This window comes from Erigeron canadensis, chromosome 1, assembly GCF_010389155.1.
Source record: "Erigeron canadensis isolate Cc75 chromosome 1, C_canadensis_v1, whole genome shotgun sequence".
Taxonomy (NCBI): Eukaryota; Viridiplantae; Streptophyta; class Magnoliopsida; order Asterales; family Asteraceae; genus Erigeron; species Erigeron canadensis.
The window spans coordinates 44,927,118-44,942,309 of NC_057761.1; the positions used below are offsets into that span (position 1 = coordinate 44,927,118).

General features: G+C 33.5%; 3 protein-coding genes across 4 annotated transcripts; 2 read left to right on the plus strand and 1 right to left on the minus strand.

The window, feature by feature from the left end:
* Positions 1–2,739: 2,739 nt before the first annotated feature.
* On the plus strand, positions 2,740–5,656 carry LOC122609364. Of its 2 annotated transcripts, none has more exons than XM_043782421.1 (3): positions 2,740–2,829; positions 4,531–4,828; positions 5,571–5,656. In XM_043782421.1, exon 2 carries the CDS (start codon positions 4,550–4,552, stop codon positions 4,820–4,822), a length of 273 nt encoding a protein of 90 aa, XP_043638356.1. In that variant the 5' UTR covers positions 2,740–2,829; positions 4,531–4,549; the 3' UTR covers positions 4,823–4,828; positions 5,571–5,656. The 2 variants fall into 2 exon arrangements, with proteins under 2 accessions (XP_043638356.1, XP_043638352.1); XM_043782417.1 differs by having other exon boundaries at positions 2,741–2,829; positions 4,517–4,828.
* Positions 2,748–8,591, plus strand: LOC122609354. The gene is made up of 3 exons (XM_043782408.1): positions 2,748–2,829; positions 5,571–5,803; positions 8,217–8,591. Exons 2-3 carry the CDS (start codon positions 5,656–5,658, stop codon positions 8,357–8,359), a joined length of 291 nt encoding a protein of 96 aa, XP_043638343.1. The 5' UTR covers positions 2,748–2,829; positions 5,571–5,655; the 3' UTR covers positions 8,360–8,591.
* Positions 8,592–10,474: 1,883 nt separating this feature from the next.
* On the minus strand, positions 10,475–14,957 carry LOC122585854 (WUSCHEL-related homeobox 1-like). Its single transcript, XM_043757973.1, has 4 exons — positions 14,689–14,957; positions 14,085–14,471; positions 13,369–13,412; positions 10,475–11,158 (listed from the first exon to the last, which is right to left on the minus strand). Exons 1-4 carry the CDS (start codon positions 14,891–14,893, stop codon positions 10,586–10,588), a joined length of 1,209 nt encoding a protein of 402 aa, XP_043613908.1. The 5' UTR covers positions 14,894–14,957; the 3' UTR covers positions 10,475–10,585.
* Positions 14,958–15,192: the final 235 nt, after the last annotated feature.

The window sequence follows — 15,192 nt, forward strand, 5'->3', positions numbered from 1 at the left end:
TGAGGAATTGTCCGAAATATTAGAAGTCCAGTTGCATTGTACAGGTTTAGCAACTGATGACTTCCTCCAGTTGAGATCAGACGACTAGAATCTGAAGACCTTCCAGTTGAAGTCAAAGACAACAAATGGAAGATAGAGATTGGCAATGGCAGCGAAGCCCAGTTGACAATCTACCAGATCAATCAACTGGAGAATCCTCCAGTGTAAATGCTCTTACAAAGCTTACACTGATTACGAGGAGGACCTTTTTACTCTACATCCTTTTAACCGGACAATGATATTGTCTTTGGATAAAGATACAAAGATGTAGAGTGGTTGAATAAAGTAACCTTTTGTCTTACTTTATTTAACACACACAAAGGATTATTTAAACAATACTTTTGTGTGCTGTCAACCATATTTGTACATCGAAGTTGAGATCCCCATGCTCAATCTTCGACTATAAATAGAGGTCCTTGCACAAGCTGTTTTAATAACTTTGCAAATACATATATTCTGCAATATTGGTGAACTTGTGCAATATTCTCTCAATCGCAAAAAGAAACATTTCACAACTCTAAGTGTTTCGATTGTTTAGGAGAATTTCCAAGTTTAGATCAATTGTAATTCATGGGTTGTTAGGATATTTACATTCTTGTATATCTTGGTTCCGCAACAACCTTGTATTTATTTAAACAAGTAATAAATAAAATACACTTGAAAATTACATATTGTCTCACCAGTTTATATGCTCGTCATTTATATTATTGCATGTATTAATATTCTGTCACTTTAATACTTAATTCCAGTTAACCTGGTACACGATCAAACTAAACTGGTCACATCCAGATTAATTGATCGTGTTGCAAAGTTCACTCACCATCGACATAGAGGTGTCTTCAGCACCCATCTAGTGATAGTTGGGACTAAAAAAACTTTTTGTTTAAACGTCATGGTTCCGGCTGGTCATAAGTGCATTTAAAATTTTGAGACGTACCGGCTCTGTGTTGTAAACAAACCTTTGTGTTTTCTTAGCATGTAATATGTATTTGTTCACAGAACGTTGCACTATTCGGTGCACTTCTCTATTTCGTGGAAATAAAGAAACTATCTTCAAGAAAGCTAATCAGGAAGAAGCTTCGTCTAAAGGCTTAGACAACTTAAGGCTTTATTACTCATTTCTTCTCTTCCCTTTCGATCAGATCTCTATATTTGTATGTATCTGTCTTAGGAGTAGATTGTATTACATACTTTTTTATAGACGGGACACACAAAATATATAATGATTGAAATGTAATGCCTGATCGAATGCTCGTTCAATAATTTTGGTTGTACATTTCTTTATTTAATTTCCACCAATTTTGATGTTAATTGCCCATTACGTTGACAAATATCATTCATTTATAGATACACATATATCTTACTTTCACAAATATCATTCATTTATTGCAATGCCGGCTCAAAGTTTTTGGTGGCTTTAAGCCGGACTTTTTTTGGGTTCCTTTAGCCGAACTCTAACAAAAGTCTCTAACAAAAACTTTTCTTTTATCTTGGCTTGGACTGGTAAAGGCTTATCATAACCTTATTTATTTAAAATCCTAATAAGATCACTTACCATTCACATAGTTTCAATAGAAAAATTCTAACTCCTTTAGGAAAAAATATTCACCGGGGGAAAGGACAAAGGGGATTTGAAACAGCTTTTACATCATGATACTGGGTTTAATTTTATAGATACTAATATCTTTATACATATTGCATACATACATAATGTATATATACAGGTTATAATAAATTAGTTGACATATTTGCGGTTAAATATAAAATTTAGATAGTGTTTATAGGCAACTAAGAATTTTTGTTTATCATTTTCTATTAATTAGAGAAGAAACTTGTGTAGAAAAAAAGCCCAATAGCATTTTCAGCCCAACATCTTAAATATTTGGGGGCCTTAAACCATTGCCCAGCCTAAAATAACTATTGGGGCGACCTTGATTTATAGTTATTACATACATAAAAAGCATATATATAGCATATATATATAGGGTGTAGATGAGCAACTCATTGTTTATAACATATTTTTGAACATCATATCTTATACGTACAACACATTATTGAATATGCAAATGGTTCAAATTGTATTTAATGATTAAATTATATTTCAATCTCTTTACATTAATTACATACATCACTCGATGTCGCACCGTCATAAATAGTCGCCGCCATTACTACCAGTCATCTACATCACCATAGTTGCCGTCACCGTGATATTGCGCGAGTATCATACTATAAAACAAAGATAAATGTTACTTTTAATTTAATTTTTTAATGTATTTTTAGTAAATTAACTTCGAATCAATTATTAGAGGGGTTAACATATTGTGAGGTGGAAATAAAGATGTATTGCTAAATTTTTTTAATAATCCTTGAATTCAACTATTTAAAATGATAAATTTATGGATTTTTTCTATGAATCACCGATGACTTTATTACGGATCATTATCTGTATCTCGTAAATACATATTGAACCTATTGTGTGTCGAGAGATCCATGATATCGAAACGAAGTGTTAAAAGAAGAAAATTTGTAGGTTAATTCCAAAACAAATATTAGATCTCAAATTTACATTTTATAAAAGAATAATCCCGAGAATATATATTTTTTTGACCCGCCCAGAAAAGTGACCAAAGCTATATCATTATCGAAATACAAACGGGTAATATAATACTTTTGAGATTGATGATGATCATATCGGTGATATAAAAATAAAAAAGCAAACAAATATTCTTTGAGTCAACTTGCACACAAACCGCCGTCCCGCTTCACACAGTTAGATTACAACCTTCTCTTGTAAGTTTTTAATTATTATTATTATTATTATTAGTTTCATCTAATTTTTTTTTTTTTTATAATAAATATGATGAAATAAAGTTTGCAAGTAGTATTAATTTTGCTATCAATCTTGCAATCAGTTTTTAATCTTTGAATAGGTTTTGTGTGAGATTATGTATATTTAGGTGCCCTAGAATAATATATAATCATTTTTTCGAGATGGTATATTGAAAAACCCTAACAAAAGTCGAAATGATAATCGGAACATATTAATCTAACCATGTATTGGATTCACATGTATTTGAAATTCATTTAGGAGCTTGTAGTTTTTGTTAAGCAAAAATTACTATTCAATAATAGTCTTTACAGTTCATGATTTTCAGAATATGATAATTCCGTATGCGAAAATGTTATAGTGTAAGCAACAACATCGAAGTCATGTCGGAGGGTAGATTACGTTCCTTAAGAAAACAGAAGATTTAATCCTTGTGGGGAAACAGTCAACATGTATGACTAATAGTTACTGGACCACCTAAAAACGGATGTAAATTGATCGCAGGAGTTGTTATATGTAGTCGGAATTTATTGAGCTTACTGATGAAGGCTAATGTCAGTAGTCTTGTAAATATTCAATTTGCTTTGTTGAAAATGATGTCAGTTTGCGTTGAGTTGGAAGTTGGAACTGGGCCACTTCGGTCGTTCTTAGTTTTGATATATGGATTAGACTATAGGTTTACAGATAGCGGTTTCCACCTTGTTGTTTTAGTTATAATGATATCTCTCATCCTTCCCCTCTTCAACTTATTCATACGAGCTTCTGTTTGAGAGAGTTATATACTTATATGTATATTTTTCTTCTTTGATTATCATGTGTTTTCCAGTGAAAGCTGAAAATGTAATTGGGTCTCGAACTTCACATATCTTTGAACTTTGATCCTGTTTGGGTTTCAGACACTTATAGTCTTATGCATAGTTGTTACACTCTTACTAGTTGAGTCAAGTTACACCAAAAATTGGCGAATGTAATATTTTGGTAAATGTATTAAGATAATCAACTTATATTTTGTGTCTAAATGTCACGCTCACACACACACACACACACACATAATTAATATAGTTATAATATATTATGTTATATAAAAAACTGTGCTGACGCTTATGAGTCGAGTCACGAGTAAAAAATTCAAGGTTTCGAGTCACGTTCAAGTCACGAGCTGACAAATTTGGTTTTATGAATGTTTAATGATATTGCTACCTATATGTGCTAAGGCATAGAAATCTTGTTTATCGACAACTATACAATAAGCTATTGTTAATCTTTACTAGAGTTAGATGAAATAATTAATTTGTTATTTGTGAGTATGATGATAACTTGACTAAAAACGTACAGTTACTGAACAGTTTTTTTTGTTAGAAGTATCGAAAGACAACTCTTCTATTTTCTGTCTTAACTCGTTCATTCTGCATTCTTCAAAAATTTTCTTTTCCAAACTGTTAATTTTTACATATGGGTTTGGGGGTTTGGGCTAATTTAAAATCTATGTTGAACCGGCCCAACTCAACAAAACTTATTTCAGTTTTTGCAAATTATCTTATTGTTGATACATGAAAGTAGTTCATTTGGGCTTTGTGAGATTTGTCTCAGACTCTCGGTCAGTCTCTTTTTGTTTGGGTTTGGTTCTCAAGTCAGGTTACTTATTTTCAGGGATTTTTATGCAGAAGCTTATACCTCTGGTAAATGGAATCATCTGTTGGCTGCTCTCTTGCAATTTCAGATCGCTTATACCTCCTTGTTCTTCGTCCGATCTTTGCCATCTCTTTTGTACTTTTGCTACTTGTTCTGGGTTGGTTGTTGGCTTGGAAACTACTACTAGTTCACGTTCCTTTGGTTCAAGAAATATTTGGTCTTAAGAAGAAACCTTCTCTTCCCAAACCCTCTGACCGCCATCGTTTTTCACGTTTTTACAATAAACTTAACCTTCATCGTAATTCCAAAGTCTCTGCTTCTTAGTGACTGGTAAAATTCTATTTTTTGATTTCCATTTCTTTTTCACTACATTTAACCTTAACTGTCATCCTGTAATTATGACTCACTGTGCATATAACTTGTGTATATTTGGTAATAGTATCAGGAATTCTTTGTAAATCGCTAACATTAGGCAGCTGTATATATACTACTATATGTCATTTGGAACTAATACTTGTGTTCGAAATGCTGTTTATTACTGTCCTTTTAAACTGGAAAGTGGGATCTTTATGAACACTTCAAATATGTTTCTGTAATGTCAGACCATCCTCTATTTTCTTCAGTTGAGACTGTTAAACTAGAATGAGAATTTTTAAAGTGGGAAATGAAATCTGTAGGAGGCCTCATGAATCTGATTTATTATTCAATCACATTCCGGAGTGATCTTTGTGCTCTAAGGACACACCCAAAGTCCCAAACAAAAGTAGCCACGTGCTTTTTTGCAAGTTCTCATCAGGAACTAAACTGACAATATAATTTGCCATGTTTAAAGAAACTTGGTAAACTGCTTATTTTTTGATGATGCTATTTGTATTAATATGAGTGCTGATACTTTCTTTTGATTTTATAGTTTTAGATTCCATATATTTCACTCCAGAATTCCTTAGACAAGCTAAATGTAGCCTATATACCATAGAGAATATTGATACATTAAAATCATGTCTAGGTTTTCGTTTGAGAGTTGCTTATATATATTCAACTATTCTCAAGCATGATTTTTTGTTCGATACAGGTGGATCCAAGATTACTTTGAGGAAGTTCATTATCAGTATTGTTGGATATTAGTAGGACTGTTTGAAAGGCATTTCATTAAAATAATGGCATTGAGGCGTTTTCTTGGATTTTCTGATGGTGAGCTTATGAGATCTGATTCAAAACCATGTTCAAGATTGATGCGGCACACTGCTGGGGTTTTTAGTGTTGGAGGAGCGCTAGGATTTTGGATTCTATGCCGTTTGCATTATGGTTCGTTCTAAACCTTCTTATGTAACCTGTATATCCTGATGCTTTGTTACGCTTGAATGAATACTCTGAAGTCACATTTTAGTTCTTGCATTTAAGTTGCGCAATGGTGGACCATTTCATACCCACATGTGAATACCAACATCTCTTTGTTCCTTTTAAACATATGCTGAGTATACTAGCGCAATTGCACAAATGCTGGTAAGCTGGGTATGGACACAGAGATTTTTCGTTGAATTTGTTATTAACTTCAATACTGACTGGTTATAAACTTACGAATAATGCTGGTCTGGGCAGACAGACTAATATCCTAATAGATACAGATTCCTCATTTTTATTACCTTTATTCGTTTTGTAGTAACTTTATCTTTACACAGGACCGAAGTGAATGTGTTACATGTGGATCCTTTCTTATCTCACGCTTTCCAAAACTATAGCCTGGCCTTCACTAGTTTGGGTCCTTTTGAAGTTTTGTAGCAAATCATATGTTAAATTTTTTTGGAATTTTACCATTGTTTTGTAATCACTGGGTACCTATATTTTTTTACTTTACTTTCTTCGTTTATAGTCCGTAGGATGTAACCTGCCGGGAGAGGTTAAATAGACTCTTCGTCAGCCTAATGCGTTGTTTGGAACACTTAGGTCATGAATGAATACTGTAAGTATGAAGGAGAACATTTAAGGACATAAAAGTGTATCTCCGTCTCTCGTTAGAGGATGAAGCAATACTTTTAAGCCAATGATTGCATCAGTGGGTTAGATACTACTTCCAAAATGTTTGTCAAGCCATGTAATTTATCTGCTTCTGCCTACTTGTTAGTGCGTTGACTTGTCGAGTCACTTTCACCTGCTCTTGTTGAGCTGCGAAAGCAAAGATACTACTTTATTTACAATCTGATTTCGGGGTATCCCTGTATCTAATATCTTTATCTCAGGTTTGAATTTTGGGTGAGATTGTATAGGTTAGGTTAGGTTTTTTGCATTCTTATACTTTGCTTACAAACCGGGGTAGCCTATGATGATATGCTAATCATGATATAGGTATTTGTGTATACGGTGTTAGGTAGTCTAATTGAGTTATCTTGTAAAGACAAAACACTGTAGTCACCAGAGTTGTTCCAATCCCTCACTATAAACAATTTGGACTGCACAAGTCGTGGTATACTTGTGATGTAGTTAATTTAGTCTTCTATGAAACGATTAAAAACTGAAGTTAAGGACTGGAAAACAAATGTGGTAATAGTGTGTTAACCAAGTGTCAGTTTCTAAGGAATAGTAGTGAATTGCGGCAAATAAATGGTTTTAACTTACCTAAGAATGAGATTCATTAGAGGTTTTGTCATTTTGATGGGAAAATTAAAATAAGTAAACAAAGGCAGTTAACTAAGCCGTTGATAAAATAGAATATTTGAGGCATTTTTGGAAAGAGCATTCACTTAGATTTGACTCTCATAAGTTTGGATAACAATGGATCACCTTATAGGGTTTGATTGAGTATAATCCTTTGTATTTGAAAGCTAATTGTAGGCTTGTAGCTGTTGAACTTGAAAATCATTTAAAGGCTTGACCAAAGCATTTTAAAGAATACTACCTTTACAGTCATTATTTAAAGGTCATGCCAAGTGTCTCAAGAAGCAGAGAGTAAGTTTTCATTGGCCTATATACCAACCACTTAACCAGTAAGACAATTAGTGGGATCTTAGCCCTGAAGACATACAAAATCTTAGAATACTTGGAGAATGCAAGCCACACTTGTGTTATTGTTATGCCAGAAGATGCGTACAAATGAAAACAAGAGGTCTTTTTTAGCCGAGGTTTTCCCATAATAATAAGGAGCAACGGAACAAATATACGTTGGCAGCTTATAGAATATAAATAATTGAAGGGATATCTCACAAAGTGCATCCTCTTGGGTAAGTCTTGCAAACTTTTGGGCCTTAACATTCTCACCACTTGATTTCATGCTGAACAACTTCTTTGTTTTAGGTTAGATTCTGTATGTTCATTTTTCTGTCCTTGGTACCCGAGTTTCTTGATGATGTAGATGGGCATACTAGTGTCCCCAAAGTAAATACCAGCCTTTAGCACCAAAAGCTTTCTTTTTAATCGGTTTTGACTTTGTTTAGTTTCAGTTATGTCCATTTTCGGGGTTTATTTTGTGTTTGGTTTGGTTTGGTTATCAGGTTATGTCCATCTCACGAGAATATTGGCACTACCATGCTGTTGGGCCAACCAAGAGATTATGTCATGGGTTTATATCTATCCTGAAAGAATCTTTTATATCAGTATGAATACTTTTAGTGACTTGTGATGATAATAATGCTCATTCTGTAGCTGTATCATGATATCTTTGTGAAGTTTGGGACATCTGTAATTTAGTCCTAATTAATATTTCTGTTTTGGGTCTTGTTTGCAGGTCCTAGGGTGCATGTTCCTCGAAGTTTAAGGTGGGCAAGTACTGGTGCTCTAACTGTAAGTGCAAGCACCGCTTTACTGGTCCGACTTTTTAGTCCTGAATGCGAGCCTCAGAACATAGAAGCCTATGACAAGAAAAAATAATAAAGCTGTAGTACAACCCTACTTTTAGATTAATGACTGTCTGGTTGGTGTTTATGCATGCACTATATTGACCATGTGATCAATTTGACAATTGCTAGAATGTGTTGATGGGATTGATTTTGTAAGATATCGAAGGTGGGTATTAGTGTATTTCCATTATAAGGAGTAAAGACCATGGTTTTGTATGGGACTTTGTTTTTATAATTTTTAAAAGCTAAGCACAATTAGTCAACCCAATGTGGAATCTGTACAAATGTGGTCAGGTATTGATCTCAAAGGTGGACCGAGAATACACCAAAGTGATCCAGTAGCTACAAAGGATTTTCATCCATGAATACATACAAAATGGTCTTGGCTTCAAACTCTAATCGAGTTAATCTCCAGTAAAGCCATAGCATGCATAGCCTTTACACGGACAGTAATGTCTTTGTGATGAATCTTCTCTAAACCCTATGCTTTGCCTAGATTCCCTTAACCTGTATGCTGTCAAATAAGCAACACCTTATCCTTGTAGTGTTATGACACTAACGGCGCATCAAAGAATTTAAACTCAAAACTCTAGAATATAGGTTTTCTCGAGTAGGACAAAGATCCGAAAGGGCATGCCAGATGAAAATATTCTCTTTTTTGGGAACTAAAGAATTCCATTTCGTTATGGTGAATATTTGTCTCATGTTTGCACTAGCATAGTGATCTGCATCTGTTGAGTATGCTTTTTTACTGTATATGGCCAATCTGGATCAAACTTTCAATTCCAACAGTCTACTCACCCCGGCACCCCTGGACAGTTAAGCTAATTGATTCATATCATTTCAGCAGTCGTAGCTCCACGAGGGAGAATCCTCTGCAGGACCATCTCCAAACCCATGGTTCCATTTCAGAAGCCCAGTGGTCACTTGTTGAACAGCTTCCTTCCCATTTAAAGTGAATAATCAGACTTACACCATACATCATCCCAATTATAAACTTGATCTCCACTAGCTAGCAGCTTTGTTGACAATGGAATTTATAAATGGGATACACTGTCACTCAATATCCAAACAGTTGTTGATAATGTTATGTGCCATCCCGGATATTGATCCATGAGAATCCAACCACCCCGGATATTGATCCACTATAACTTTTTGCCATCGTGCATCCGTGCGTAATGGAATTTGCAATTCCATTCGCCCAGGAGGCCAATGTTTTTAGCCCAAAAACATCTTAGAGTCAAAGTCTCTGCTTGTTCGTTTTTTAAAATTGGTTGCCAATCTCTGCAAACAGTCTCTTTTGAATTAACTCAAGAGATATCGAAGATTGATAAATTTAATTGGCAGTTTAAATACAGAAAATAGTGGAAATGTATCTAGCACTGCTTTGACAAAACTCAAGAGTTGGCCAATTAACTGCCCTTGACAAAACTCATAGAAGCCTTTGATTTGAAAGTGAGTGAATTAGTGAATCTGTCAACTACCTCACTCAATCGTTCGTACACCAAGACTAAACTGTCATAATAGATCGAAGGGTTAAAACATGTACGAGTAGTTACTTACTTTTAGTACGTATTGATTCATAATTGCTTGGTCAATGCAACAGAAATTATTTTCCAAAACTCTCTCTAGTTTTGACAAGCCCAAGATAAGAAAATGGAAGTTTGTCATGTGAACAATATACAGTATATTGTTTTTATGATAGATTGCGATCACTAATGGGCCACTATCCGGCCTACCCGATTATCTTTACTGATCTCCACAAAAGAGACCCATGCACGATATGTGTTAGAAAAACATTGAACTTCAATTTTATCACTTTTATCTCAAAAGTCGAACTAGTTAAAAGAGACCTTTTATTAGGCAACTATTATAGTACTAAATACATTAATTTAATTTATACTCGTAGCTTTTTTTTAAAAATCTATCGGAAGACAATTTTGAAGAGACAGATGGATAATTGTTTGTTAAACCTTGAACAAGCATGCACAATAACATGAATACATGATACTACTTATAGTTATGAAAAAAATAAAGGCACATTATATGTATTAAGACACAATTTAAAAATATCAGAAGTTCAATAAAAAATGAACAAGAACAAAAAAAAAACATGAAAACAACTACGTACGTACTAAAAGGGCCAAATAGTAAAACAAAAATAAGCTAGGAACAAGAAGACATAGTTAGCATGCATTAGAATTTAGAAAGTAGTACAGTAGTTGCTAGCTAGCTAGTAGTAATTAATTTGACTGACTTAATTTTTCAAAGGAAGAAACTCAATGAACTGTCTAGCTGCACTAAGGCTGCTGACATGATGATGATGATGATCATTATTTCTCGGATTACTTAGAAAACATTTCTCCGGATGCTGCTGTTCTCTGTTGACCGGAAACAGCTCTAATGTTTCATATGACTCGTCTGAGTAGTCGTCATGATCATGTGATCTGTTAGCCGCATGAGATGAAACGACAAGAGACGATGTCGTTTTGCAAGTAGGAAATGGGGCGCAGCAGGTTGTTGTTGCTGTTGAGTTATATAGAGAAGTTGTGATCATATGGTTATAATTATTTGTTGGAAATGAAGATGATGATGATGAAGATGATTGGATGATGTTGTTCCACGTGGCAGGAAAGTTTTTCCTTCTACGGTGATGGAGCAGCAACACATTCTGATCATTTCTTTGATCTTCTTCTTCTTCTTCTTCTTCTTGATTTTCAACGGTAGTAGTAGTAGGGATCATCCATGTCTGATGATTTCCTGCTGCTTGATCTATGCTTGTCATCATAGAGTCTGATGATTTTCCTGTTCTTTCTCTTAGCACATTTTTCTGTTCATTTCATCAATTAAGTTGACTTTAATTAGTAAAAGTACTAAACATGATCGAGTTGTCATACTTATACACACACATATACGCATTGATATAAAATAAAAGTCATCAATTTATGCCATGTTACTTGTTATATCAATTACCATGATATATCCACGTAATGCAGCGGTGGTGGTTGCGACAAAGGCCTGGTTGTGTCGGCGACGGGTGGTAATGACGCCAACTATCGGTGCGTTGACGGTGTTGAGTATTGTAGGTTGATGAAAATGTAACCGATGTAAAGATGATGGTGAAAATAGTTTAGAAGATTGAAGCGATGTGGTGGTGGCGACCGATGGTGATGGCGGCGGCGGCGAGTGGTTGTGGTAATTGATGTTAAAATAATTGATCTAAAGGAGTAGTTGAGATTTTAAAGAATAATATGCCCATGATATAAATTACTTCATTAAGGATAGAATGGTCACTTCAAATCTATATTTTTTTTAACTTTTCAACCAGCTTGTATAATTTTTATATAATATAGTATAGATAAAAATATCTTGTGTTTATTTTAGACTTCAAATTTATTTACCAAAAAGGTTTTGTAACATTTTATAATGGGAAAATGATTCGTACTGCAGACTTTACCTAAGCTTCGGTACTGTCACTTTAAAAAAAGTTACAAATTAAACCTTTGAATTTGATAAACATACATAGTCCCCCTGAATTTTACATAACCTCCCCCTAAATTTTACGTAATTTCCTCATGCTTTAACTAATATAGGTAGTGCATGTTTTACCTAACATTTCTCCTTTTTCTATATATACTTTTATTTGTCTTATGTAAATCCTATGTTTGAAGCTAGCTTATTATTATTGGCTTATTGAGCCGAGCACAAGACAAAAGGATGAGAAGCTCATAGAATATACACTAAATGAAATAATATAGGCAATTGATAGGTATTTTAATGAAAGTGATTTTCGTATAGATGTATCATGTATGTATGCTTTCATGAAAGAAAGAAAAAGCAAGATAAAATCCTAATGAGGGGACAGACAAAAAGGAAGGAAGAAAATGCAGGTATTTTGTATTTCCCGAAAAATATAATTAAAGAAAAACAAGAAAACCTTTTTTGCTTCTTTTCCTAGCTAGCTATTTTCTCTTATTTTTTTACTTCACTTCTTCAATCATGTTCATATTATTAGTGTAAACCCTAATGTATGTTAGGTCAATGATAGTCCACTCAAGTGTATTTCAAAGTCACTATATATATATTGACTACACATTTACTGTGTACTGCCTGTGTGGTGAACAACTTGGCTGGATCCAACTCACATGATGAATAGGACGTACGTACACCGGCCAAATAAGATGTTTTTTCCTCCAGTTTTTAGAGATAATATTCGACTTAAGAAAAAAAACACTTAAAAGTTCAAAAAATATATCTCAATAATTGTTATACACAATCAAATTTTTTCACGGATCTTTAGAAGTGCAAAATACATTTTAATCAGCTACTGATAATGGTTCATAACTTAAATAATTTTTGTATATGGGTTTTGGGTTATAATTTTAAAAACTTTAGATAACTTTTTTTTTTTTAGACCTAAGTTCTTATAACTTCTGAATTTTGTTTAAAAAGTTATTACATGTACAAATGAATACTAATTAAACATTTTTTTTGTAAAGGTATCTCCAATGGTACGTGGTTGATGAATAAAATTAAGAACATTCATATATATGTCTACACTTTGTAGAAAAATTGTTAGTACAATTTCGCTTTGATGGTATGTTCAGCGCAAATTACTGATTATATTGAGAATATATATATATATATAATATGTCATTTGTTTAACCATATATATAGTCCTTTTAGAATAATACGTGCATCTATTTATAATAGTTTAATAAATGTAATATACATATAAGTTATTTCATGTGATAGTATAGCTAGTTAATCTTCACATATATGATAGATACATTTACGTTGATCTGATCCATGTATCATATCTCATGTGTCAAATCACATCCTAAGTTCTGTCACAAGTCATTGACGTAATAAAGATCTATACGTACATAACATCTTATTATTATTATATAGCCTATAATATAGTGTACATTACATAATAATATTTTAATAGTTGTATGTATAAATATGGAAGTTAATATAAATATAAATTAGCACAAGAATAGAAAAATTGAAAAGAAAGGTAAAGAAGAAGCAGCAGACCTCTGAAAATGTAGGTATTGCCCAGTTTCTGGTCTCTTCAACATCTGCAACCAAACACAGATTCCAAAATCACTCCCAAACCATCCATATATCACTTTCCATAAAAACAAAAACATAAACTCTATACACAATTCCTATTAATTAATTTCTTCCTGATTGATTCTTTCTGCTAGCTAGCTCATTGAAATCAACAACAATCTTGTATCACATCATTTAAATGATCGAGCAAATAATAAGTATATATAGATAACCGATCCATTCTCACTCCCTAGCTAGTTCAGCGATAACATAAGAAAAGATAAATCACGTGATTGACACTAATGTTAAATAGACATAAAAATATCAAGCCGATCAATTATCACTCACTGATTCACGGTTTAACGACAATATAAGAAAAGATTGACACTAAGGTTAAATAAACATAAATCAAGATTATATTTGAATCCTGCATGTATAGGAAGATAGAAAAATAACTAAAACATATAACATTATTTTATAGCTAGCTAGTCTTATATATTAATTTTTTTAAAAATGGGATTGTTCCTAATCATTTTATTTCATACTCTTCATGTTCATATATCATTCTTGAAGTTGCAAATAAAATGACTATCATCATAACAATATAACTAGACTCACAAAAAATGTACTATATGTATATGTAGACCCTAACCATTTTGTCGATAAACATACAAAAAACGTTTGGTAGTGAAAGTTACCTAAGTTCTTTTGTTGTATGAGTTGATCAAGGTGATTCATATCGGTAGAAAAGAATGTAGTAGGTTGGTGGTGAATATGATCATGATTATTATTTGTAGTAGTAGACGACTTATTATTATTATTATTATCAAGCTGACGACGTCGTTTCTGGCGTTCCCTTGCCTTGTGATTTTGAAACCAGTAAAAGACATTCTTCCCTTCGATTTTTCCAAACCGACGAAGCTGGGCCGTGATATGTTGGATTTCATCAGCAGATGGTGTCCGTGTCCCTCTACGATATAGTTCTTCTAGGGTTTGTAATTGCTCTGGGGTAGGGTTCCATCTTGAGCTCACAACCACCATTTGTTGTGGATTAAATTCTCTACTAACCACCTTGTTTTGTTCAACTGCGCGCCCATATCAATCAAATTAACATCTAATCATTACAAGATGAAGAAATACAAATTGACTAGCTAGAAAGAAAAGATTGAATTTAGTTATAATTTGTAATAGTTTTGTAACTTTTGTATCTTATGCGTCTTGCCGAAATGATATACTAGTAAAACTTTGAGTAGATTTTCCAAAAAAAAAGTTTAACTGTGAAATAAATAAGTTTATATATACCTAGATGATGATGATGATTGAGGTGAAGGATATGATCATGAGGAGTTGAATGGAAGCGGTTTGAGGACGAGGTGGTGGCGCAGGTGGGCGGGGGAGGTCGTGGAGCTAGCGGTCTTAGTTTTCGGGTGCCATTGTTGGTATAAGAATCTACCATGCTCATGTTCAAGTGATCGTCATGAGGTTCATTGTAACCCATCATCCACATTCTAGTTCAATATATATATAGCCTGCTATAACCTGTTGTAGATTGAATATATCTAATTGTTGTATATAATATCTAAAAATGTGAGGAGGATATGATGTTGAAGAATGAAAGGGGCCGGGCTAGTAGTGTGTATATGTGTTTGTGAATTATTTGGGGGGCAAAAGGGATGCTAATGAGAGTGATAGATATAGAGTCGTAGTGTACCTCTCAATTACTTGGGGATTTGAAAAGTGTCTAATATGCTATGGCTTCATTTTTTTTTCTCCATTTGTTTTATTCTACGTATGTATCTAGACTAT